The sequence below is a fragment of the Vanellus vanellus genome (genome assembly GCF_965231255.1).
Source record: "Vanellus vanellus genome assembly, chromosome: 6".
NCBI lineage: Eukaryota > Metazoa > Chordata > Aves > Charadriiformes > Charadriidae > Vanellus > Vanellus vanellus.
Window position 1 is genome coordinate 45,547,805 of NC_138911.1, and position 24,926 is coordinate 45,572,730.

At 54.0% G+C, this 24,926-nt stretch overlaps 1 protein-coding gene across 1 annotated transcript; it reads right to left on the minus strand.

The window, feature by feature from the left end:
- Window positions 1–126: 126 nt before the first annotated feature.
- ABCD4 (ATP binding cassette subfamily D member 4) lies at window positions 127–16,155 on the minus strand. The gene is made up of 18 exons (XM_082484929.1): window positions 16,126–16,155; window positions 15,753–15,877; window positions 15,497–15,624; window positions 15,133–15,272; window positions 11,831–11,947; window positions 10,499–10,549; window positions 7,681–7,775; window positions 6,566–6,687; window positions 5,615–5,706; window positions 5,361–5,450; window positions 4,886–5,094; window positions 4,496–4,587; window positions 4,254–4,290; window positions 3,010–3,059; window positions 2,689–2,741; window positions 2,290–2,366; window positions 972–1,087; window positions 127–803 (listed from the first exon to the last, which is right to left on the minus strand). Exons 1-18 carry the CDS (start codon window positions 16,140–16,142, stop codon window positions 657–659), a joined length of 1,758 nt encoding a protein of 585 aa, XP_082341055.1. The 5' UTR covers window positions 16,143–16,155; the 3' UTR covers window positions 127–656.
- Window positions 16,156–24,926: the final 8,771 nt, after the last annotated feature.

Sequence of the window (24,926 nt, forward strand, 5' to 3'; positions counted from 1 at the left end):
TCTTCAGCAATAGTCTAGTCCAAGACCATTGCCAATATACAAGCATCTCCTTCAAACCAAACCCCAAAGGGAAAAGATGCAGCAGTTTGGTTAACAAATACTGACTCTTCTCCATAAACATTGTTGGAAAACAGGCCCCAGATTTTAATATAAAAATGTTTCTTTGACCTGTAACCCTGTGTCATAAGGAGAGCAGAGACATGCCCCTCCTCTGTGTCAGCATTTTCCTCTCCTTACAGTACATCCCTTGACACCTGCTGGGGACCACAACCCTCAACAGACCCACGGGTACAGAAGTTTGTTCTGCAGAGCTGTGTATCAAAAAGAGGTCCCAGCGAGGCACAGAGGGCAGAACAGGAAGCTGCATCCTAGCTTTGCACCACTGCATCCTGGATTTGTGGAGGTTCCTCTGGTCATTCCTTCTACAAGCCCCATGATGCAGCATCTTCTCTTTGGGCAGCCTAGCAGCTCAGCCCTTTCCCCCTGTGAGAGGTGGGTAAGCAGGAGAATGGAGCTGGGAGAAGGATGGCATAGATATTTCTGCTCCTGGCAAAACCCCACAGACTTGGCTCTGTGTCCCTCAGCAAAATCCAGAACTGGTCTTGCACTGGATGAATCCCTTGTTGACAGTTGCTGGCTTGGCAGCTCCATGTCTGCTATTCAGAGCTCTCCCATGGGTGTGCAGGTTCTGTGGCTGGCCAGACAAGGGCATGTTTTTCAGCGTCTTTCCCCAGCTTCATCTTCTCACACCGAGTGAGCTCCCATCTTCCCTCCCCATGAAGTTTCAAAATCCAGCTGTGGAACTGCAATTTAAGAACACAATGATTGAGGGGTATCTCTACAAGGGCATGTCCTCCCACACTGAGGCTCTCCAGCCTCAGTCACTCCCCTCTGCTCACCAGGGACCCCTCTCTACCTCCCTTGTCTCACCGCCACCAGAGAGGTGTTGGAGCACTGTCTCCCCATCTCACCTTTTCCAGGCTGGCCCTGTGTCCCACGCTGATCAGTGTCATACCCAGCTGAAGGCACACACGGTACAGTTCATGTTCCACTTCTTCTGTCAGGGCACTGGTGGCTTCATCTAATACTGAGAGAAAAGTTGTAAGCCCCACAAATCCTCTCCTGACCAGTCATCTCCCCCTAGGCAAAAGAGCAGCACCTGCCCAGAACATTTCACATATTAACCAGAGTTCACCAAGAGCATCTGCAGAAGGCAAGTGAGGAAAAGCATAAGGACTCCAATTTTCCTCTGGCATAGCTGCTGTCAATCAACTGGGAAAGCTGCGCTTCCCCAAAAGACCTCGCATTCACCCAAACAGCACCATTCACCTCATTCCTCTCCCTCAATAGCTGCCAGCCACTTCCCTATCCCCACTGCCGTGAAAGCCAAGACACGACCTTCTCAAGGCAGGCTGTGGGCCAGAACACCACACTGCACAGCAGCCTGTGCACCCCTCTGGCCCAGATCCCACCTGGGGCATCCAGGATAGCATGAGTCACCTTCCTGTCAGTTAAGGGTAAATACTACAGATCTGGAGCAGATAAATTCCATTTGTTTTACATCATCTCTACAGCTTTTAGTTTGCAATCCACAGGTTCCTTCTGCCCAGACAACACTGAGCTGTGCCACAGGATTCAGGGGAAGAGAGGTACTTATGTGTGGCTACATGCTACGAACACCAGCTCTGTTCACCGACACCCACCCTGGCCCTCATGACAAGTCCTCCAACAGCCCCCCCTAGCCTCCAGCAGTCACTAGCAATCTAGGCATGCAAAGGACTTAGCCTCATCTGCTAATGGGAGCTGCTTCTGTCATCTCTCAGGACTGTTTCTTCCACTGCTCCTCGTCTTCTTTTGCTGCATTACAGCTAAATTTCCCACACTGCTTCCACAACCCTACAGAGGTTCACGAGCTTCAGATACTGCAGCTGACACGACACTCCCTAGCACGCACGCTTCTTTATGTGGCAACTGGTAAGCATGCTGAGAAGGGGCTTCTTCAGCTGCCATTGGACCTGGACCAAGAACATTAATCTCTAGCTCCCTAAGAAGAGAACGTCTTATATACAGCCTCTTGATTTACCACCCTCCACACAGATAATGAAATATTTTCACCCCTGAATCCTCTGCATGCTACGCTGCTAAAATAATGGCCAAGACAAAGCACGTTCCTGTCAAAGAAGAAATCTCATGAGCTGTTTCTGTACCAGCTTCTCTTTACACCAAAAGCCCTGGCTTTTCTTTTTTTTCTTTTTTTTCCCCTTTTTTCTTTCACGGTCACTCACTCACCTGCATATTTTGGCTGAAGGTAGAAGAGCCGTGCAAACGAGAGCCTCTGCATCTCCCCTGGGGACAGGATGTCATACCTGCAGCAGGGTCAAGATTCAAAATCTCCCTCAACAAAAAGAGCTCGTTTGCTGAAGAGCTTATGGTTGCTGATATCGGAGACCCCAGCAAGCAACTCTCCCTATGTGTCCCCTGTGCCCCCTTCCACACTGGGACTGGCTCTGCACCCCTGTGCACAGACAGCTGCCTGCAGAACAGCATGGCTGGTGATCATTGGCATTGATCCTTGGGGCATGAAGACTGTGCCCCTGTTCATCAGTCCAGCAGCAATGTGCATCTGCTTAGAAGTGTTCTCCACCCAGCGAGATCACCCAAATTCATGCAGATGGCAAGCTCCCTTACCAGTTCCAGTCCACCTGCTTGTCCAGTCCTCCAGCCCTCGCCAGCAAGTCAGTCTGCAGAGATCACAGCAGACTTGTGAACGCAGCCCCCAGCTCTGTCAGCCCACAGCCCTCAGCATAACCACCTCCTTCCTGCTATTCTCTCCTTTCCCACCTGTATCCCTCCTCCTCTGCCTGTCCCATGGACAGCCCTGTCCCAGCTGCAGACAGCGTCCCCGCATGTGTCCAGCACACAGTCACACTGTGCTGCCACAAAACCTCATCCCTTCTTCCCTTGCTAGCAGCACCAGGAAAGAAGGCAGCAGTACTACTGGGGTCTTACCAGCCCGGCCAGCTCCAGGAATCGCACAATTCTCTCATCATCTGCAGACCCTAGGAGAGAAAGCAACAAAACATAAGCAGAGGCAATGTGTGCTGAGGCCACAGCAGCAAGGAGGAGTCGGTGGGGCAGGAGGGAAGGTTTGGAGGATCTCCTGAGGTCCAGTGTAGATGACTCAACCACTTAACTATACTACGTCCTGAACTCTGGCACAGAGAACTTCCAAAGACCGACCTTCCTTAAAAATGTTAACCATGCCTGTAAGCAGCATGCCAGAAGGTAGCTGGACTCCACAGATACACCTGAGACTCAGCTCAGTTCATGGTCACAGACAGACACAGCCAGAACACAAGGATGCAGCCTTCATTTGCCAAGGCCCTGCCCACCAGCTGCTTTCTTATGGCTGACTGCCCACTGTGCGCTGCAGGTGGTGGAGTCATGGGAGCAGGACTTGGGTAACAGCCAGCAAAAGGATCTTGTGTGGGATGGGAAAAACCTCAGGGTGAACCAGCTGTGGAGCAGAACATACACTTGAGCTGGTACAGTCAGCAGCTGTGGAAGCAGAGCAGAAGGGCTGTGCATCTGCCACGGACCTCTCTGAAGCTGCTGAAAAGCCACAACAGAAGCTGATGGCTGCAGTTACTCTCCACAAGACTATGAGTCACAAGTGTTTGAAAGCAGCACGTAACACTGCTTCACTCAGAAACTTAAACCTGGGCATCTGCAAGCTGCAGTGGCCCACGTGTGGTCTGCCTTAGGAAGAGGGCGGGGGAGAGAAAGGATCCATGTAGTCTGACCTCGACAGCATGCCACACATCATTTGAAAAAGAGGAACAGTGAAAGATGGAGGTGGATGGAAAATGAGATGAAGGAAAACATGGCTTGCCCAAAGGCAGGTTGTACCAGACAGATCAGATATATCCCAAGAGCAAGGCGCCTCAATATATATCACGTGTTGAGCACAACATGCAGAGCATGGCAAGCTTGTCCTCATTGCATCAAGAGAATATGTTCTTATCAAGATAATATGTTCTCTCCCAAAAGGGAGGGAACACAGAGCCAACCTTAACCTACACTAAGGTAAATCTTCCAGGGAAAAGCAGAGAGCAACAAAAGCAAAATGGATGAGTGCTCCTCAAAAAGGATGTAAAATGGATGGGGCATGGTAGGGGAGAAGCTGCACTGGGTACAGAACAGGGAGCTGACAACACAGGGTTGGCTAATTGTTCTAATGAATTTCCACATACCTGAAACTGGATAGATCTCCTTCAGGGGATAGATTACCTGTTTAACAGAGCAAAAGAAGCCATGTCAGAGGCAGCTGGACACAGTCCATCAGAGATGCAATGTCAGTGGCATGAATTCAGGCACGAGGGAAGGAGCAGCCACAGGGATCCTCCCTCTTGCAGGCCTTTCTGCAGCACACAGGTTTGCAGGGCACGACCACAGCTGGGAGCAGGACCAGACTAGAGGCAGCCCCTGGGCTCACCTGCTCACGCAGGCTTCCATCGGTGAAGAAGGGCCGCTGCGGCAGGAACACCACTCCCCGGGGGCCAAAGCAGGTCAGCATCTTGATGCTCCCTGCACAGAAACACACTCATGCCAAGCCTGCGGCGCCAGCCAGCAACTCCCTACCTCCCCCTGTGCAGTCCTGCCCCGTGAAGTAGCCAACAAATCCCTGAAAAGGTATACTTGCAACACAGCGCAAAGCAATGAGAGCCAGAGCTGAATATGTGATAGAGATGGGTGGCCCCAATGCATCAGGGACACATTCACCATCACAAGGTGGCACTGGCCTCACAACCCCACACTGTCCCCTTCCTAACTCAGGGCAGCCCTGGCTGAGAAAGAGAAGGCTGTGGCAAGCAGCAGTCCTTACCCCGCGTGGTCTCCCAGAGTCCCCCAAGGACCCTCAGGAGAGATGTCTTCCCTGTGCCAGTGTTCCCCACAATCATCACGCTGTTTCCTTGTGAGATCCTGAGGCTCAAGTCCTTGATGAGCAGCTTGCCAGAGGATGGCACTGAGAGCGTCACTCGCTCCAGAAGGAAAGCTGTGTCCCTTGGCACAGGGTCCTCCCCAGAACGGCTGCTGGGCCACCACCAAGACAAAGGAGGAGAGATGTGGGAGTAAGTGATCATGCTGAGACTGGCAAAGATCAGGCACCTTAGACCTCCTGTGCCTTTGTGACAGCAGCCCTGCCCCACATGCCCCAGGAATGACAAATCACAGTGAGCACTGCCTGCTCTAGCCAACTGCATGCCACAGCCTGTGACACCAACAGCCATCTCCATCCTGTAACAGCCCCTCACTCTGGCATGTAAGCTGCAAGGCCACCAGTTGCTGAGGACACTCACCTGTCTAAATCCCAGCTGGCTTTGGCTTCTGAGTAGTTATCATTTTTTTTCCTGCCAAGGTTCAGCAAGGTCTCCTGCAGTTCACCAATCCTAGATAAACAAGAGCTTGCATGAATGCCAGGGACGACACCAGCAACCTCCTCACAATATTCAAACTTATCTCTGCTTGCTCACAAGCAACTGTTTCTTATTTACTTAGCACAGACCTGAGCAGAGTCTTGTCCCACACTTTCCTTTCATGTGGAGAAGCTCACCTGTGTGTGTAGCCAGCAACATCGGTCATGGTGCTGGAGAGATCTATGAGCTGGCTGAAGCAGCCAATGAGGTAGATGGAAACAAAGGCATTCTGGGGAGAAATTACACATCAGAGCAAGAGTCAGTGCTGAGCTGGGGCACTGCCCCTTCCTCCATAGCTGTGAGGAGGCAGCCAAAGAGTCTAGACATTTGGCCACATCAGCGGTCCCAGCAAGATGAAGGAGGGGTGGAGAAGTCACCCAGGTGGTGGGAGTGAAGAGGACAACCATATTTGGACAGAGCAGGGCTTCCCTGCTCCGTACAGCAGTTTCCACCAATTGGATACATTTCCTGTCACCCAGGGATGGTGTTTGCAGAGTGCCTGCTGGCCAGCCCAGGGCCCAGCACGCTTGCCCCATCTAAATCGTGCAGATCCATGCCACCAGCCCTGCCCCAGCACTGTACCTGGCTCAGAGCAGGGTGTCTCAGCCTGCAGTGCCCATTTAGCTATTTTTAGCTCTGCATTCTCTGTCACGGGCCAGTTTTGAGTATCTGGGAACAAGTCAAGTCAGGAATGCAAATGCAAGCCAGCTCAGCCTCACAGGTGGCCAGGGTCACCATGGGCAGCAGACCAGGGCATAACCTGGACCTGCAGCACTGCACGGACCCATTCCCCACCCACACTGCCGAAAGCCAGAGGCTTTCTGACCTCCTGGTCTTCTTAGACCCAGAGGTCTGAGCTAGGAAACACATCAATGTGCTCTTGACAGCTCTCACCCCCGGGTTAACCATACATCAGCTGGCTCCAAGCTTCCATTTCCATGCCACCATGGACAGGGACAGTCTAACCTGAATGAAGGTCAACTGCTGCAGGTTATCCAGCCCCAATGTCACCAGCCCCACACAAAACCTCCATCCGCAGTGACTGCTCACCCTCAACAACGGGGTATGGCAGATCACCCTTCGCTCACCTTGCTGACGAGGGCACTAAGCTCTGTTGGACTCAGGTCACCGTAGACTCCAGAAAAGATGGGAATGGCAATGACCACATAGCTCAGGATACTGCCCAGGTAGTCAAAGGTGTTGATCCCAACTGGGCAGAAGTACATTGAGAGAAGACAGTGAGTTAGGGAACCTCTGTCCCAGTCAGGCTCAAGTGCAGCCCATGAGCCCAGTCCAAGGAAGACCCATGGTCTTGCCTCAGCCCTTCACAATGCACCAGAGCAGAAGAAACCATTTAGCAGGACAGCACAAGCACCAGGGTGAAAATCCATTTGCCAAGAAAAGAGCACTTTGGGGCAGGCCCCTGAGTAGAGAAACATCACGCAGACACACAGCTCAGGAACCACCGTGGGGCAAAAGCCTATTTGTTTCTACTCTTCAGGGGTCTGGCTGACTCGCAAGAAACAGAAGGGAGGGCAAAAATGATGCTCTGGGGCAAGATGGTTGGCTGTGAAGTCTGTCTTGGAGCACAGGACAGGCAGAAAGACTTAAGACCCCAAACTCCCACAAAGACACCTGCATTCAGGGTTCTCCCTCCCTTATGTTGCTCAGAAGTTCACTATGCTGGTGAGATGAGGAAAAGCTGTCTTTATAGTGGTCATTTGACTCCCAAACCTGGACCCAGTGACAATGGGAGAAGGGAGATTTTCAGGGGACAACAATGCTCAAGGGATAGGCTCTACAGGAAAGAAGTTTCCATAGCTCCCAACCACATATACAGAGTCTTCTCCTTCTTCAAAGCTCAAGCCCTTCCCCCTCTTCCCGGCCATTGAACACCTGCTCCACAAATAGCACAGATTCCTGCAGTAATAAAGGTGAATACCTTTTGGGGCTTGTGTTCTCTGACTCTGACCTAGCTGGGTTCTCCACAACCTCGCTCTCCATGAGGCTTTTTTTCACAACAGGATTCCCATTTAGGACTGCAGGAGGCACCCTTTGTTCACCCTCAGGGCTTTCATGCGCCAGCAAGAGGCATGAGAGAAAAACCCAGCACTGCTTCTCTAGCAGGAGGGTTCCCAAGCCTGCGGGCCGCAGCAATGGAACTACCACATGCCCCACTTCACCCCGCAAACTCCTCACTCACTGTATAGCCACAGCTCCTTGCCTATCAGCTCCCTCTGGGTCTGCAGCAGGCTCTGCAGCCTCCGGTCCGTGCGCGTGTGCTCCACTCGCCCAGCCCTGTAAAACAAGATTGCAACATGCCACAGACATCCCAGGAGCACCACAATGAAGTCCAAGTATGGGCTTTAGGACTGAAGCTTGGAAAGGGTCTGGCACCTCAGCCTCCAAGCAACAAGCTCTTTGTTGAGCAGGAACTGAACAGCCAAGAGTGCCTTCCTGAAGAGCTTCGCCAAAACACTCTGGCTGAAACAAGCAGCTCTGCAAATTTCTTCCAGAGCCCATGGATGCTGCTGTTGCATACAGAAGATGAGGCAAGGCCAGATGCTGTCAGTGAGGCCCCAGACTGGAGCAATGCACATGCAAGGTCACACACACTCTCCAAGCACAGCTGGGCTGGAAAAGAGGGACAGCACCACTACACAGCTGGAGCCAGAAAGAAGAGGGCAGAGGCGAGGTGACAGCAAGCCAACACCCCCTGCCCGGTCAGCAGCCCCAGTCTGCCTCTTCCCATTCCCCACCCTGAAGGAGTGGGACGCAGACAAGCCCTGAGCAGAGCAGCCCCCAGTGTGTGTAAGCCCAGCCCCACAGCCCCCCTTTTCCCGGGGGTATCTCCACAGGCAGCAGGGGGTCGTCTACCACCCAAGCCAGTGGTGATGCTCCCACAGCCAGGCTGAGCCAGTAGCAAGGAGGCACATCTGGGCTCTAAACCACCACCTTCAGCAAACGTGGCAGCTCATTCTGCTCCTTTGCAAGGGCTGGGCTGCCCTCAGGTGGCAAAATACAGAGAGCGCTTCACATCTCACTCCAGAGTCCCACCTGTCACAGCAGCTATTGCCTCTGCCGCTATTGCCTCTGCCACCCAACACATGCTTGCGCCCAGCACACACCCACGCTCCCACCATGGTCCATGCAATGGGGGAGTCACTAGGGCCCGAGCAGATAGGGCCAGGAGTTGCTCAAAAAAAAAACAACACCCCAAAGATATTTGAAGAGTCTCAGTTCTAAAGATTCTCAGTTCTTAGAAAAATACATTTTCTTCCTCAAAAATACCTCCAGTTAGAATTCAGTTTGGCATTACTGCCCTACAACCCATCTCAGGTAACTACTGAGCTGCAATCTTTGCTGCTTAGTATTCTGAAAGGACAAAGCCTTGGACACAAGGAGGTAAAGGCAAGAAAGGCACCAGGGACCAGAGATATTATTTCTTCTGCAGATGAGGAGAGATTGCTGTATCGGTTTTGGCTTTTCCTCCCATTCAGTTCACTTTTAAAGTAAGTTTGCCAAAGGCTTAGAAACCAAAGAAGTAAAAAGGTGACAGTGCTCAGGTTTTGTTTCTTCCTTTACCAAAACAATGGTTAGGCAGGTGCAAGAGGACAAGATCTAACAGCCTCTACAAGCTAGAGAAGTCTAGCAATCAAAATCAGCCACTCACCACATGCTCCTCCTCTTGCAGGATTCTAAGAATGCAACCTTTAAAAGAATTCCTTTATTTTTAATTAAGGTTAATATCATGAAAATGCCTGGGTTTGTGCAATTCAATTAAATTCTAGTTTCCCACCAAGTGAAGCTTTTCTACTAATGAACTCTATTGAAGTAAGACACTCTGTTTTCTGGTATAATAATTCACTTTCCGTTTTCTACTTAGTAATAGAATAAAAAACTTCAAAATTGTGAGGAAAAGTACTGCAGCTTAAATAAGGGTACATAATTACAGTATCTTCTCCATTAAGAAAAACTATCATCAATCAATAAGAATCAACCAGTCCACAAAGAAATAACTCAAACTTGCCAATGCAAACCGCAATTGATTTCAGTTATTCAAATCACAGTTTCATGTCTGTCAATATAAATCCTTATGAAATCAGTGATTTTGGATCAAACCACTTTGGGGACAACACTACAACACTTGAAATGCTCAGTCATTACAGCATGAAGGAGCCAAATACAGATGACAGGCAGGGGAGATCAGAAACAGGACAGCTGCTGCTTGCTTAAATTCCTGGAAGAAGCACAATTTCACAATCAGAGGGCAAAGGTGGACACGTAACAAGAGAGGAGCAATGACCTCCTGTCATCGACCAGACACCCCAACACAAGCTACAGTAAAACCACAGCCCTTTTCCTGGGTTCTAGCCATTTCTGTGAAACACCTTAAAAGCTTCAAGCAGCAGCTCAACAGATTTCAGGGCATCACTAAGTGGTGAGGTGCTGCTGGGCTCCCAACTGCGTGCTCAGCTCTGGAGTAAATGGCACTGAGCAAATGCAGAGAACAGCAGTACCGTGTTGGCAGGGTCAGGGCACAGGCTGACCTAGAGGAGCAAGCAGAGGTAAGGAGGCCAGGCAATAGCTAGCATACCCACAGGAGACACGCAGGTGAGCAGCAGCAGGATGGGGCCAGAAGCAACCTATAACAAGTCCCTAGTGGAACATCCTGACAAGATGCAATGAGACCTCCAGCAATCTTCCAGGTAAGGACCTGGCAAAACATCAGCAATGGTCTCTAAGGTAGCACCAAATCTGTACCATGCTTCTGGGGATATTAGAAAGGAGGCAGAGAAAAAATAGTTGACTATCTGCTGTGGAGTACTTCTGCAGAAGATGTGCAGAATGCAAAGGAGAACAGAGTGTCAGGGCTGTACAACACTGCAGCGCAATGGAGGGGACAGAAAGCTCCAGCTGCAGCAACAGGACTTGCACTCCTTTGGGATACATGAATACAACAAGGACGCTCCAAGCTGGAAGGATCCTTACAAGGACGTAAAGAAATGAACACTACTAACCTGTAGAAAGCAGCTGGTTCCGCATTGACGCGAATCTGCATGTGCTTGAACCTGGACAACCCAGAAAAACATCATCAGGATTGTGCACAAATGCCCAGTAAATTCTGTAGCCAACATCTTTGCTAGAGGAAACTTGTCTTGTATTTGTCAGAGCACTGAACTGAAGCATCTCTTGACAGAAATACTCAACAGGCTCAAAAAGGCACCAGAGACCAAGGTTTAACACAAAGCGACATCATTCTGGGCCAGCTCAGTGGCGCATTTGTTTGGTATCCCACTCTCTGTACACATCTTCTCAGCCTGTGGACCTTCTGTTTGCTAGCCCAGCATCTCCACTATACAGAATCACCACAACCAACTGCCCTAGTCTGGGCTCCCTGTGCCACACCAGCTTCTCCTGCTGTCCCTGGATACCCTGAGCCCCAGGGAAAGCTGCAAAGCCCCTGCCACACACCCAGCCAACCCTGCAGCAGAAGGGGAGAAGATGACTTACAGAGCATATGGAAAGACTGTGCTGGTTTTGGCACTTCATGAAGGTGGTGGTGAAGCAGAAACCTGATTTCTGTCAGTAGATGCAGTTCACTGAACTGCAGGAAGTTTCATGTGCAGTTTTTCTTCTACACATCCAATGTCCTAGCAGAGGCACCAGCAACAGCCATGGCCAGGCAAGTAGCCTGGACGCTGAACCAGGACACTGAACCAAAGGCACTGCCTGCCACGACACAGAGCAGTGAAAGGGGTGGCGGAGGCTCAGCACACAGACTTTGGAGCACCACTGTGCAGGTAGGTTTCTCTGAGTGTGGGGCAAGTCAACGACAAGAGAAGTAGCTGCGTACATGGCACCAAACGGAGACAAAGAGGCAGCTTTCGCAGGAACTGCCAAAAGGCATTGAAAATCCTTCTCTGCTGGGACTCACCTGAAATCCCCCTCCAGTTTTTCCTGCTGCACAAGTTTAGACACAATTGGGCTCATCAATGCTTTGTTGACAATCGTCCCAATGATGAAATACCCAAATATGCTCACCGGGCCTAGCCAGCCTGTGCTACAGAGGAAGAGAAAGAGAGGTCAGCTAATAATCCAAGCAAAAGGACACCCCAGCACCCTTGGACTCAAGCAGTCAGAGCCCTCAACTACCACCTCTCTTGGCTTTCACAGAGGTTTGGGGGCCAGCACTGCACACATCGGCATCCCAAAAGAAGAATCCCCTTTGGCATGCAGAGACCATTCATCCACATGTGCAAGTGTCTGTCTGGGGAGTTGTAATGTGGGTGCCAGGCTCCAAAACGAGCCTAGGAAAGAGGCGTGGAAGCAGGGCCAGGATGGGTCCTTACCTGTGGAAGCACTGGTATGTGTAGTAGGCCAGCGTGAAGGGTGAGATGATGAGCTTGCTGGCCATGGAGCTGAGCTGCCTGCAGAACCTCTCCACATCCTGGCTGATGCGCTGGTCCCTGCTCAACACAAAGAACCATTGACACTGTTAAAGCCCAGAAGCAAGAACCAGTACTAACTCCCTAACAGGGCACAAGCCAGGCTGTTTCACTGCCTGAACTTTGGACAGGGTACAGGTGAACAACCCTGCCTGGGAGGGACCTGCAGGTGTGACTCCTGTTCCCCCATGGGAGACAATTTCCATGGCCCAGCAGCACCCACCCAAGGGCCTTCCTGGCACCCAGGAAGAACAGCTCCTGCTGTTACTTTCACCTTGTTCCTTGGATTAACCCCTTAACTTTCAACAACATTATCCAACTTTGTGCTAAAGGTCTTTGCATCACAGTCCTTTACGCCTCTCCTGGACCCACCCCCGTATTACCAAAAACTATCGAGTCTCTCGCAAACCTTTAGTACTGCTGCTGCATCTCAGGCACCAGAGCTACCAGGACTGGCTAGGGCAGAGGCCAGGCCTTTGCAAGCTGTTGGATATTTGCAAACGCTGCCATCAAAGCCACCCTCCCACAGCAGCTGGTCCCTTTGCTCTGCATGGAGTGCCTTCTGATCCCTTTGCTGCAAGGAAGAAAGTGCTTCCACCCGCCCCCATTCCACAAGAGCAGGCAGCAGCGCACCAAGCCTCCTCACCCCACCAGCAGCGGGCACATGGGTGACAGACCCTCAAGTCCCACCCACACCACTGCTGAACAGGAGTTGCACTTAGGGTAACTAGAAAGGATTTCAGCATAATTACTCCCTCAGCACCTCATCTGTTGAGAACACATGGATGAAGGCTTCAGTCTGATGCACTAAGCACAGGTGGAAAGGCCATGATGGTGAATGCTGGAGTTCAGAATGAAGAGCAAGGCTGGACTCCTGCTTAAACATCAGTGCAGATACAACCACAAGGACATTAATCTCAACTCTTTTGCAGTCCTGGAACAGCAATGGCTTTAATTTTGGGGCAGCTCTCACCCTGACTGACCTTACAGTCATCATTTGTCCTTTTTAACATACTGTAATTGCTCCCATAAAGTTATAATTTAAGTCGCACTATAGACTCATAGCAGGATATTGCTTTTTACGAGCTATTAAGCAACGTGCAATGATAACACATAAATATAAACTCAAATGCCCTGCTAGGAGCCGCAAGTGTTTGTATGCCACTCAGAACCCACTCTTCATTCCTTCTAGATGGATGACACCATGCATCTAACACTCAGTTTGGTTTGCACTGCATAATGGGAGGTCACTTTGTCACTAGTTCACTCTAAGAACCCAGTGCAGGGAAAAAATTCTCATCAAGGAATCACAAGATGAAGAGAATTTTTGTAGTGGCACCAAAAAAAGACACTAAACAATAGGATTGGATGTTTGAGCAGAAGCAAGGTGGTAATGAAAAATACTCTGCAACAGTCCCACACATTCGGTCTGCTAAGGTCAGGAGAGCTGGCTCTATTGCTGCGGAGCAGAGTGACCCAGTTATCTCACGCATTTTACTGCACAATGCGAACACATTCCCTGGTTAAAAATAAACCTGAGCAGGATAGTCATGTGGTAAGGGGCCTCCGTCCTACCCTTCCCCCCTGCCCCTCCCAAAGGAAAAGACAGGCATGCAGGAGCTTTTGACCATGGCCAATGTGCTACACTGCCTGGGAAGCGTTGCATGCCTTGGTGACAGGCATGACTTTTCAACCTCTCTTTGCAACTCCATACCACTGCAAAACACTATCAGAACTGAACATTTAACGAGGGTGGGAGTAACCTCGACAGTAGATGGAAAGTGCATCAGCATCACAAAGCTGTGATTTCATGTTTGGCAGTAGGGCTGCGCTGTTTGAGCCAAGCTAAGCCCTCTCCTTGCTTGCTGCTCCCCCAGTGCACAGCCGGCTGCTCTTACTCAGGCTGTCTTCTAGCACTGGGCCAGCAGAAGCAGCCAGGGAACAGGTCTGGCTGAAAAACAATACAGACAAAAAACCATCTGAGATACCCAGCATGATTTCACTGTGCAGCCACACAGACCACCACGCTGTGCAACGAAGGAACAAAGACAGGCAGCCAGGAGCACTGGGCAGCAGAATCACAGAAGTTGCTTCAGTTCCTTGAGGTCACCACTAGTAGCAACAGTTAGGAGTCCCTGCAAGACAGCTATTTCTCATAGGGACCGCAGGCTTGGTTCCCTCTGGTTCCATCCACGTGGGAGATGGCACCAGTGCAGTGACTAGACCAGGGGTGCCCCCTCCAGGAGAGGAGAGGTCTCAAAACAACTGTATAAAGCCACACAATTTGGGATAAGTTATCCCCTGGTTTCTAGTTTTTCAGTGAGTATTTAATAATAACTTATTTAAACACTGGAGGGGGGAAAAAAAAAGCTTCTACCTCTCACATGACGCTTAATGTAGGATATTTAACTCTTCAAAGCGTGTAATTATGACAGCAGTGTCCTGTGTGCAAGAACAGGCTGGAAGGCCAATGTCATCAGGCAGTTGTAAGGAAGGCAAGCGTTCCACCTTCACTGCACAGCCCGAGTAGATCAGCAGCTCTGCAGTAAGCAGGACAGTGCATGAAGCAAACTGGAAGGGGATCTCAAGGTGGGCCACGATAAGCAAGGAGGGACCCAATGTCCCTACTTTCTCTCATATTTCAAGTCACCCCTGACATTTCCCTGACAGGAAAGCGGAAATGCAGCCCTCATGCAGTGCAAAGGAAAGCCCTTCCTGGATGTGGCTCCAATAGGTTATCAAAACCACTAAAAACCCAACTAAACAAAACTGTGTTCAGCTGGAGACTCTGGTGGCTGAAGCTCAAACAGAACAACAGGGACTGTCCTAATGTGGTGGCTGCATGAAAGCAAGGAGAGGCAGTGCCTTCTGACTCCAGCCAGGCCCTTTGCAATGTCACACTGAGTGTCAAGGGTTGAGTTTGCTGACAGCGTGTTTTATAGTGGCACCAGATCCCTGTTCTGCCGGGCCTCCATTTTCCTCACAACAGAAACATCCTACCCTTAAACCATTATGACCAGCAGTCATGGCAGATTCCAGCAACAGGTACCACCTCCCATCCAGGGCCGATGAGGGTATTTGTGCCTAGATTGCAAAAGCTTCTATGGCTCAAGCCCCTACCCAGAGACACAGAGAAGTCAGGAAAAGGCATGGAGCAGCCCATGAGAAGCCAAGCAAGAGGCTGAGAGAAGCCGCAGGCAGCCTACGGGTTATCGATGTCCTCGCGCAGCACGTGCAGGCTGTAGTAGACCTGGCCCTGGAAGTAGCAGCTGTGGAGGTATTCGGTGAGGGATTTTCTCCAGCTCACGTACATCATGTTGCAGATAAACTGGTCAAAGCTTTTTAGCTGGAAAGAGGGCAAAGAGACAGACAGGAAGAGGCAAGTGAGAAGAATGAGCCATTTCCCCAAATGAAATAAAAACTAACAGTTTGTACCGGTAATCCGCCCCACGCGTAGCTACCTAACAGGACAAGGGCAGACCTAGATCCTTTGTTACCAAGATCATGCCAGGAGCCATAGGCAGCCTTCCCCTCCTCCCCCAAGACACGGGAGCCTCTGGCCTGTCTTACCGTGGAGTTTACCACGATGAGAGTCAGGGCCACAGCAGTCAGTGTTTTGAACCCGGAGAAGTCCTTGTTCCCCAGGACCTCGTAGTACTGGCTGGGGATGACGCCGACCTGGTAAATAACCAGCTGCTCTGGAGGGAAGAGGCAAGCACGGGAAGGAAATGAAGGGCAGCAGTGGCACGGCGAAGAGGGGGAACACGGGGGGCAACAGGGAGCAGACGAGGGGTGCAGCCCCCCATCCCCACCACCCCAGGCTCACCCAGCAAGGCGACGCAGAGCAGCGTCAGGAACATGAGGGCGCCCGGGGAGGGCCACCCGGGGAAGAGGACGGCCTGCAGCCGCAGGAACCGCCGCAGGAACAGCCCGTCCAGCTGGGGCCCCGGCCTGAAACGGAGGAAGACGCGGGGGGGGCGGCGGTGAGCTCTCGGGGGTGCCCACCTCCCCTCCGCCCCCGCCGGGAACCCGGCCGCTGGGGCACCCCCGGCCCGGCCCGGCCCGGCCCCTCCTCACCGTCCGCCGACCCCGGCCCCGGCGCCCCCCGCACCGACGCTGCCTCCCGCCATCACCGCGCGGCTGGACCTCGCCCAGGCGAAGCCCCGCCCCCCGGGCGCTACAACATGAATATTCATCACCTCTCCTCGCCGCACATGAACCCGCCGCCGCTGCCGCCCAGCGCTTCCGGGTGTGGCGTCACCATAGAGACCCCGCCCGCCAGCCCCGCCTCCTCCCGCGGGCGACCGAGGGGGAGCGCCCCCGCGCCTGGCGCCGCGCTGCCCGCGGGCCACAGCGCCCCCTGGCGGCGCCGAGGGAGGAGGGGGAGCGGCCGGCGCCGCCCGGCCCCGTCGCCTCCTCACGGACCCGCCGCATCCTCACCCACCCCCGGTCGACCCGCGGGGTGTTCTCGCTACCCCTCGTCGCCTCCTCACCGCCTGGCTGCTTACACAGCCGGCTGCGGTGTCCCAGCCGCCTTCGCTCAGCGCCAGCCGGGGGCAGAGGCCCCGAGGCCGTGGCCTGACAGGGCCGGGGACCCCGGGCCAGCTCCAGGGTCGGGCCGCGTCCTGGCTGCCACAGGCGGCAGGGTCGGAGAAATGGGGCACTGCCGCCTCTTCTGCTGAGGATGGAGCTGGACAAGCGTGAGCTGCTCCCTCTGGGGACCCCGGAGGCTGAGGGACGGTCCCCGCAGGCAGCCGGCATTGCCCGCTTGTCTTCAGGGGACACGGGAAAGGGGGAGCAGGGCTGATTCCTGCACGTTTGGGTTATTTTGGGGTGGGATGTGAAGTTTCAGGTTGCTTCAAAAGGGGACACGACTTGTGATGGCCACTGTCTGCGGGGGATTTCTCAAGCCAGGACCTCAGGATAAAGCAGCGATCCCCAGCATGATGGCAAGTGGCAGCGTGTGCTCACTGCTCCAGCACGAAAGGGAACAAGGGAGAGCGAAACCCCGGGCGGAGGGTGGGGAGGGACTTCATGAAAGCAGTAATGGGGTATGTCAATGAATTGACCCTCTCTGGCTTCTCAGTGATCTCAAGTTTGATACCAACTATTTTTTTTCCAGGTTTGAATAGTCACCTGAACTCTGGGTTATGAAATGTTTCAGCACAAGTAAATTTCTGGGCAAGTCTAATGATAAGAGATGAGGGATCCTACAAGCTGGAGTCCCTTCCTTCCTCAAGCACCCATCACCCTGCTTATGCTGCTGCTTCTGCACAGTCTCTGGGCTTCTACACATACCCATGGGTCCCCCTTCCCATACTCCAAGTAGCTTCATTCTCCTGCCAGCTCTCACCTCCCAGGTCTCTCTTTCTTCTTCTCCCTCAGCCTCGTCTCCACGGTTATTGCTCTGCTGCTACCTGCCCATGGGTCCAGGCACTTCAAAACATGAAATCAAAGTATACACACTCAGGGATGAAAGAAGGCACATCAGCAAATGGCCCTGCCCTCTGCAGTGTCCCTTTCTCCTTGCCCTCATCTCCCTTCTCTCAGCTCTTTTACTGCTGGAATTCACAATGCTATCAGTCATACCTAAAGGTTAAGCTCCAGAGGGCAGAGAACAGCTCTCTGAAAACCTGACCTCAGTGATGACTAATTTTTATGTTAAAAGGATCGGAATTTTTTTCCTCAGCTGTTGCATCAGAGCTGGGTGACGGTTGCTCCTAGGCAGTCACATCCTCTCACGGTGCAGTATTGCAGCTGTGGCAATTGTGTGTGTCACCTTGTCAGTGGTTACCGGGACTGCACTGACTCCTTTGCTCCCTCTCCCACCTTATGGTGAGGGGATATTCCTCCCCTTCCCTCCCCTGCTGCTGAAATGGCTTCCCAGCACCAAGGGAGTGAGGGGATCTGACACAGAGATGAGATGGCCACAACTGCCTATCCCAAATCCTTCCTCCTACCTCCTCCTCCTCCCTGCCCTTTGTCCTGTCCCTGTCACCCCACGACCACCACCTGATAAAGCACATGGTGTGAGCTCCCTTTAGTGAATCATCAGCTCCAAGGCTCTTCCTGGGACGCCTGCAAAGGTAGCCAAGATCACGAACAAAAGACAAGTGCCTTCTCAGTGTCTCTCCATCCCCCCACTGATGCTGTGCCCTAGACACTCAGGAGCTGCTCTCAGCAACATTTACATCTTTTACAGCACTCCGGCTCTACTTCTCACGTTTCTCCCCCAGCAAACACCATGGCCATTTCAGCGTGTGCCTGGGGGCAGGGCTTGGGAAAGGACGGGGGAATCACAACTTGAGCAGGGTGTATGGCTCTGTTTACACTGCAGGGCCATATCTCAGCTCCCTGACTAGCTACAGACCCAAGAGAAACCCCCTCCACATTGCTAACCCATCACTAAACCATCTGCCCAGTGGACCCAGGGAAGGGGGAGCTGGGCATGGCTTGCTAAGTCCAGGGCTCCTTGTGGCAGTGCAAGTTAATTCCTTGTGGTGTTTAACCCCAGCCCCATCTGCTCCTGCTTGCTAGGTGTGAAACATCCCATCCCCCGTCCTCCCCTGCCTGCTGTCAGATGCATTTTCCTCCTGCCCAAGACTGGTGGGGGAAGCCCCCATCCAGACCCTCCCGCACCCCCTGCCTCCCAGCTCGTGCTTCACGGTGGTCCCCACTGCCCCCCGGGCTGATGCTTCCCTCCGGTCCCTCTCTGCCTGCGGGGCCTGTAGCTGGGATGTAGGGAGCAGCCTGACAAACCCATCTTTCAGTGCCTTTTCAGGGTAAGTGGCCCTGGGCCCTCTCTGAAACAAGCAGCAGCTGCCGTCACCACTGAAAGAAACACAAAACTGCAGCCTTGAACCTGCAGCTTGCTTTCCCTCGGGTTTCCCATCCCAGGTCTTTCTTAATGCTGCTGGGTTGGTGCCATGTTGCGTAATGAACCACCGCCAGAAGAGTATCACCTTCCTGGACTTTCCAAAATTGAATCTGCGGTTTCCTGCCCAGGTGTCCTGTCTCCAGCCTCTTCATATATGCCTGTCCTCACTGGAGCTTGCAGCTGCTTCAGTCTGGGATCACCTGCAAGCTATGGCCCTCTCCATATTCATTAGTAAGGAAGGGGTAATGGGGACTCCCGTCCTGGGTTTCAGCTCTGCCTGAATTAGGGTATGAACTAAACCAACCCATTTTCAGCTGGATCAGCAACCTGAACTGACTGACAGAGTCCCCACACTCCTGTGCCACCCCAAAGCAGAGGGTGGGAATGAAGAACCAAGAGGGAGCGAACAGCAGAGGCCAGGCTCTGTGTGGCTTAAACCTCCACGGAGCCCCACCACCGGCTCCTGCTGTGATATCTTAATGATTCTGCCTTTTCCTCCTCTACGCTCTATGCCTTAATTAGCCTTTCCCCCTCCTGTGGGCCAAACTGCTCTGCTTTCTTTTCAATCCTCCTTCCTCGAACTTTGCCTCTAACAGTGTCTTTCTACTGTACACTTCAAAGGCACTGCTGGCTGCATCTCCCCTGTGCCAGCAGCAGCTGGTAACACCCCAAAGCAGGCCAGGTCTTCCATGAACTCACAGTCATTGAAATGGCTTCAGGCCCTTTTGGATCCGGGCAAAAAGCAGGCATGGGGGAGGAGGGGTGGAAGGAATTTTCACCATTTCACCTCTGGGAAGAGTTATTAGTAACACAGGAAAAGCGAGGGGGAAAAGCAGCCCCCTCCTCCACCCACCCTCCCCAGCAGAGAGCCTGCTGAGGGCAGAGTGCTTTTATGTGCAAGTGGGAGGGAAGGAGAGTGTTAGGGCTTCAGAGGGAAACGCTTTGATCTTGACTTTGAATCTCCTGCAGTTCCCAGCTCTCCCCCACCCCTCCCACCTACGGCCAGGACCCCAGGATGTTGCCAAGGCAAGGCCTCCAAGGCCTGCCACTGTGGTACTGTGCTTGGTGTTTCACACTTAATTCCCTCCCGTGTGCCTGGGAACCTCGGGAAGCCTCAGGGAGCAAGGGCACAGCACCAGCACCAAGTTCAAATCTTCCCTCCCATCTCACGGAGCAAGCGGGAAGGAAGAGGGAGTCCAGCTGGACAGAAGCCAGAAGGGACAACGGCCCTGATCCAAGCAGAGGAGAATTAGAGATGGGACATACTCTCAGGGCTCCTCTAACCCAGGGCAGGGGACAGGCAGACCTGGCTCTCCTGTGCACTCCTGGTGCATTAGACTGGTCAGTTCTGAACATCACCCAGAAGATGAACTGGGAGGCAGCCACTATTAAGAGAGGGACAGAGTGCTCTGCGTGACTCTCAGGGGGCAGAACTGAGGTTCCCTGGTCCCACAAGGAGGGAGTCAGAGAGAGGAGAACAGCAATGGGGGACCTGGGTGTTCTCTCTGGGATGGGAAGGAGGCAGCACTGAGGGGTGGTGGAGGCAGGGGAACAACCCTGAGCTCTGAGTCACTGCAGAGGAAGAGGGTGACAGCATGTGGGAGAGCCTTAGAGGCCTCTGGTCTCTTGTCTAACATGGGACATAGTGCCCAGGCCAGCTCCTCACTTCCCTTGGGGAGATGAAACTGCTGGCTGGGCCTTGCTGCCAAGCTGTCCTAAAGTTCAAGCCATATTCTTCTGCCCTCTGTGCCGTCCCTCTGTCCTCAGTCACACAGCTTAAGTCACCCCTGTTAACTGCTCACTGAGGTTGATGCATTCAGCTGGCCCTGCCCGCCAGTTCTCACTTCGGCACCACTAAATAGATTTTGGTCCTTGCATCGTCTCCTATAATTCAATCACTCCAGCACCGTTGCTCCTGGCTGAAAACTCCCTATAGTTGGTCACTCTCCCTGTTGATGTAATGTGAGCAGAACTGAACAAAATTGTAATCGTCTGTCTGTTGACGCCCAGCATCATCCCAGGGCATGCACAGACATGGGGGTGCCTCATGGGACCTTTCCACAGACCCCAGCAGTCTGTCTATCTGAGCATCCCTTTATGAGCTTCAGCACAGGCACAAAGCAGTGGGTTCAGAGGTGGTTCCAGGGCTGGGAATGAGAAGTACCAGGCAATGTGAACCCCAAAACAGGACTTCTGTCATTCAGTTTGAACAAGTTACTACAAAAATTGTAGTGGACTCCATGTTTTCCAGGTCCCTATTGGGCACAGTTACACCAAAACCAGTTGCCCTTCCTTCCCCCTAAAACTGGTGGGCAGACTGCAGCAACCCCATTTCTGTTGCCATCTCAGGCTGCAAGCTCTGCTCTTTCCTCGTGGAGCAATGCCAGTCGCAGGGGAGAAACAAGACAGCAGGCACTTAGGACCCTCCTGGAAGCCCTTATGCTCTCAGTCCTGCCAGCCCCTCAGCAGTCCCATCTCCCCTAACTTCCCAGAAGGAAGATTCTGAGTCTGCAGTTCTCTGGAGGGAGAGAGATGCTGGAGCACCAACGATGACTTTGAAGGAATGGACACGTCAATTTCAGCCATATCCCCTCCTGTTTGAATGGTCTCCTCTGGTCCAGCCACGGACAGCGCTGCGGTGGGTAGGGTGCTCTGACTCCCTGCACTCCTGGAGGTCCCCTAGGTGGGAGTGGAGGTCGGACTGGGAAGCTTTCCTGACAGGGGGAGATAACCGAGTGTTTGAATCTTGTTCCCATGTGTGGCACAGTTGGGATTGTCACATTCCAGTGTCAGAGCCAGAGGAAGCCCTACCTTACACAAGAACCCAGCACCAGGTCCTTGGGACACGCTTCCTCATCAGGTTCAAACCAACAAGAATGTTGTCTGCTGCAACATGGAGATTGCTCTTGACCTGGGAGAAGACTCTGTGCACAAACATGGAGCAGTAGAACCTGCCTTCCAGCACAGCTGGAAACACAGTGCCCTGAGACCCACGCACAGCTGGACATCTCTGTGCCTTTGCTCTGGGACTCGTTTGAGAGCGGCTGGGCTGCAGCAGGCAGGTTAAAGCACAACAGGCAGAAAAGCTTCTGGCAGCCAGAGCTAAATTGCCAAGGTCTCCACAGCCTACAGTCATGCTGAAGCATCCTGCACTAAATCAGGGAGCTCTCTGGTCCCCCACCGAACTCCTCCAAGGAACAGAAAAATGCTAACTACTTGTTTATATGCTGGAAGCCGGTGTGTGCAGTCATCTGCATAACAGAACTGCCCAGGCTGTCTCTTTGTGTGTTTTCCAGCTCCTATGTTAATCACTGACCCTGCTGACTCCGGCATTTACCAGTGTCTCACTGCCCTGTGAGCACCGCTTTGCATTTGCAACCAAAGAAGTTAAAAGGATGAAGGATGAGAAGGGGAGCTCAGCAGCTGTGGATATGAACACCAGCCTGCCGGGAAAAAGATCCAGGGCTGGCCACGGTGATAGGGAGAGTGGAGCTGGCTTTGGAGATATGAAGACTGCCTGAGGGGGAAAAAAGCTCACCAGGGGATGGTTAAGGTGTCTCTGCCTTGCGCTGTAGCTTTTCTGTGTCCAGTGAGAGTGACTCCTGTGAGCACTGAGGGCTGGGGTTCCATGTAAGCTGGGGTGGTGGCTCCTAGCTGAGGCTGGAAGGGCTCACAAGCAGCCAGTCCACAGCTTCCAGGGAGCCCGTTCCTCCTGTCAAACCCTCTGCATCCAGCCTCCCCTTGTGCTCCTGGGCTCAGCAGTGAGACAAGAGAAGTGGGCAAAACTGCTCTGGGGTATCTGCTTCTGGGGGCGGTAGGACGCAGGGCAGCAAAAGTGTGCCCTGATGTGTGCTGTGACGCTTGCTCCTGGACAACCAAGGAAGGGTGGGCACCAGGAGAGGGAGCTGGGCACATTTCCCCTTCTTGAAAGGTCCATGTTTAGTTTTCTGCCCAAATTGCACAAGAATCCCATACATGGTATCTCCACAAGCCCTCCTGCCCTCTCCTTGCCAAACACTGCAGCAGAAACAAGTGACCACCATGATATTCCCCACAGGTGGTGGCATGCAGGGAAGGAATCCCTTGCTATGTCTGACATAGGAGTTATTTCATGTCCCTCACAGCATGAGGGGGTTGTGGTGGGGCCCGGGCTGGTCCCCAAGAGTAGGCTGGGGAGAGGAAACCAGATGCTGCCCGCAAATGGAGCTACACAAACCAAGGGACATGATGCACCTAGACCAGTTGGTGAAAAGCCCAACTCTTCCCTGTGGTCCAAGCTGTGCCTCTCCTCGTTAAAACGTGCCCAACCCTCACACCCAAGAACAGATGGGGTCCCCAAGGACCTCTTTTGGGGTGGTGTGGCTTGGGATGAGCTAGGTCCTGGAGGAAGCTCTAGGGGTTCTGGGCTTGTGAAGAGGACATGGGGTGGAGCTGGCATTGGCAGCTCAGTGATGCCTGAGCGAGGTGCCTGGCGCGCAGGCTGTTTGCACAGCCTCACGTGATGCCCGAGGGACGAGATGAACCCATTGTGTGAGCAGGAGTTCAGGAGGGGGACCTCAGCCCCAAGATTAGGCTGGGGACGCAGAGGAGCAGAGATAGCAGGGAGGAAGGCTGCTCCACCGAGGGCCCAGGCAGGGCTGGGCAGGCAGGCAGATGCAAGTTGGTCCAGGAGGCTGCCCAGAGCCGAAGGCAGGGAAAAGGCAGCTGTCATTTGGGTGCTTCCTGCAGAGGAGAAGGTTTTGAAGGGCAGCACAGCTGAGCTTTGTCAGCCCCACAAGCCCCGGGGGTCCCACCAGCATTTCCCTGCCAAGGGGAGGCTGTGCACCGCTTAGGGAGGGGAGAGGAAAGGGTAACTATCTCCTCGCTAGCAGCGCAGAGGAAGGACCATGGCCTTGGCAGGAGTGAATGGGGAGAGGGCACGGACACGCACACGGGCAGCACCACACCCGTGGACTGCAGTGACACCCACTCAGGACCTGCCTGCTCCCCGTGGGACACCAGGCCCGCCCCACGCAGGCAGCCAGCTCCCAGCCCGCACCCCCAGCGGGCTCCGCCGCCCGCCGTGGGGCTGCAGGCCTGGGTGGGGTACGGGGCCCGGAGAAGGCAGCGGGGCGGCAGGGGGCCGGGGAGCAGCGGGGCAGGACGGCGGGAGGCGGCGGGCCCTTTAAGCGCGGCGGCAGCGGGACAATGGCCATTATCACTTTAGCTTTGGAAGTGACCCCCGGCCCGCTCCGCTTTCATCTGGGCCGGGGCCGCGGGGATGGCCCGCTTCCTGGCGGGGGAGGGGAGGGAGGGGGCAGGCGAGGAGGGAGGGGGCGGCCTGGCCCGGCCCGTCTCGGCTCGGCCCGGCCCGGCGCCGCACGCGGCCGCCCGCTCCCGAGGGTCAGTGCGGGGCTGGCACCGGGGCGGCGGCGGCGGCGGGTCCGCGCCGCTTCCTGCCGCCGCCCTTAAAGGTGCGGGGGCGGCCGAAGGGTCGGGTGGGGCGCGACCCGTGGAGCCAGGTGAGTGCGGAGCTGGGTTTGGCTACCGTCGGGGCCGCGGTTCTCCGCCGTCCCTCCTTAACCCTGACCCCGCGGGCTGCCCCGCCGCGGCGGGTACCTTCCCCGCGGGCGCCCCGTCCTGCCCTGCACCTCGGTGGCGGCACCGGTGACCTGTCCCCTACCCCGGGGGCTCTTTGTCCCTTTGTCTGCCGGGCCGAAGGGGGCGGCCGCCCGTGCTCCCAGCGGGGCCTTCGGGTAGAGGGGTAGAAGGGCCGTGGGGGGCGGCCGCGGGTGCGCGCTCACGGGTGGACGGGGCTGGAGGCGGCTGTCAGGCGCCGCTCGCAGCCGGGCGGTCCGTGCCACGGAGGGCGGGCTCGGCTGCAGCGCTTCGGCACGGGTGAAGGCGGGTGCGTGGCTTTTTCACTCTTCCAAGCGAGCGTTGACCCATTTCTGGGCTTCGGTGGAGGTGTGGGTGTTGGCAGACGGAGTAGGATTCTCCCGCTGGCAGTGCTGCTCGCCCACCAGAACCTCCCACCCCCGGGCTTTCTAGTGTGGTGATGTTTCTAGCCTAGACAGCTCCTTGAGATTACTGCTTTGGCGCTTCTGTTGTGCGGTTTCAAACCTCCTCCTCTCAAACGAGAGC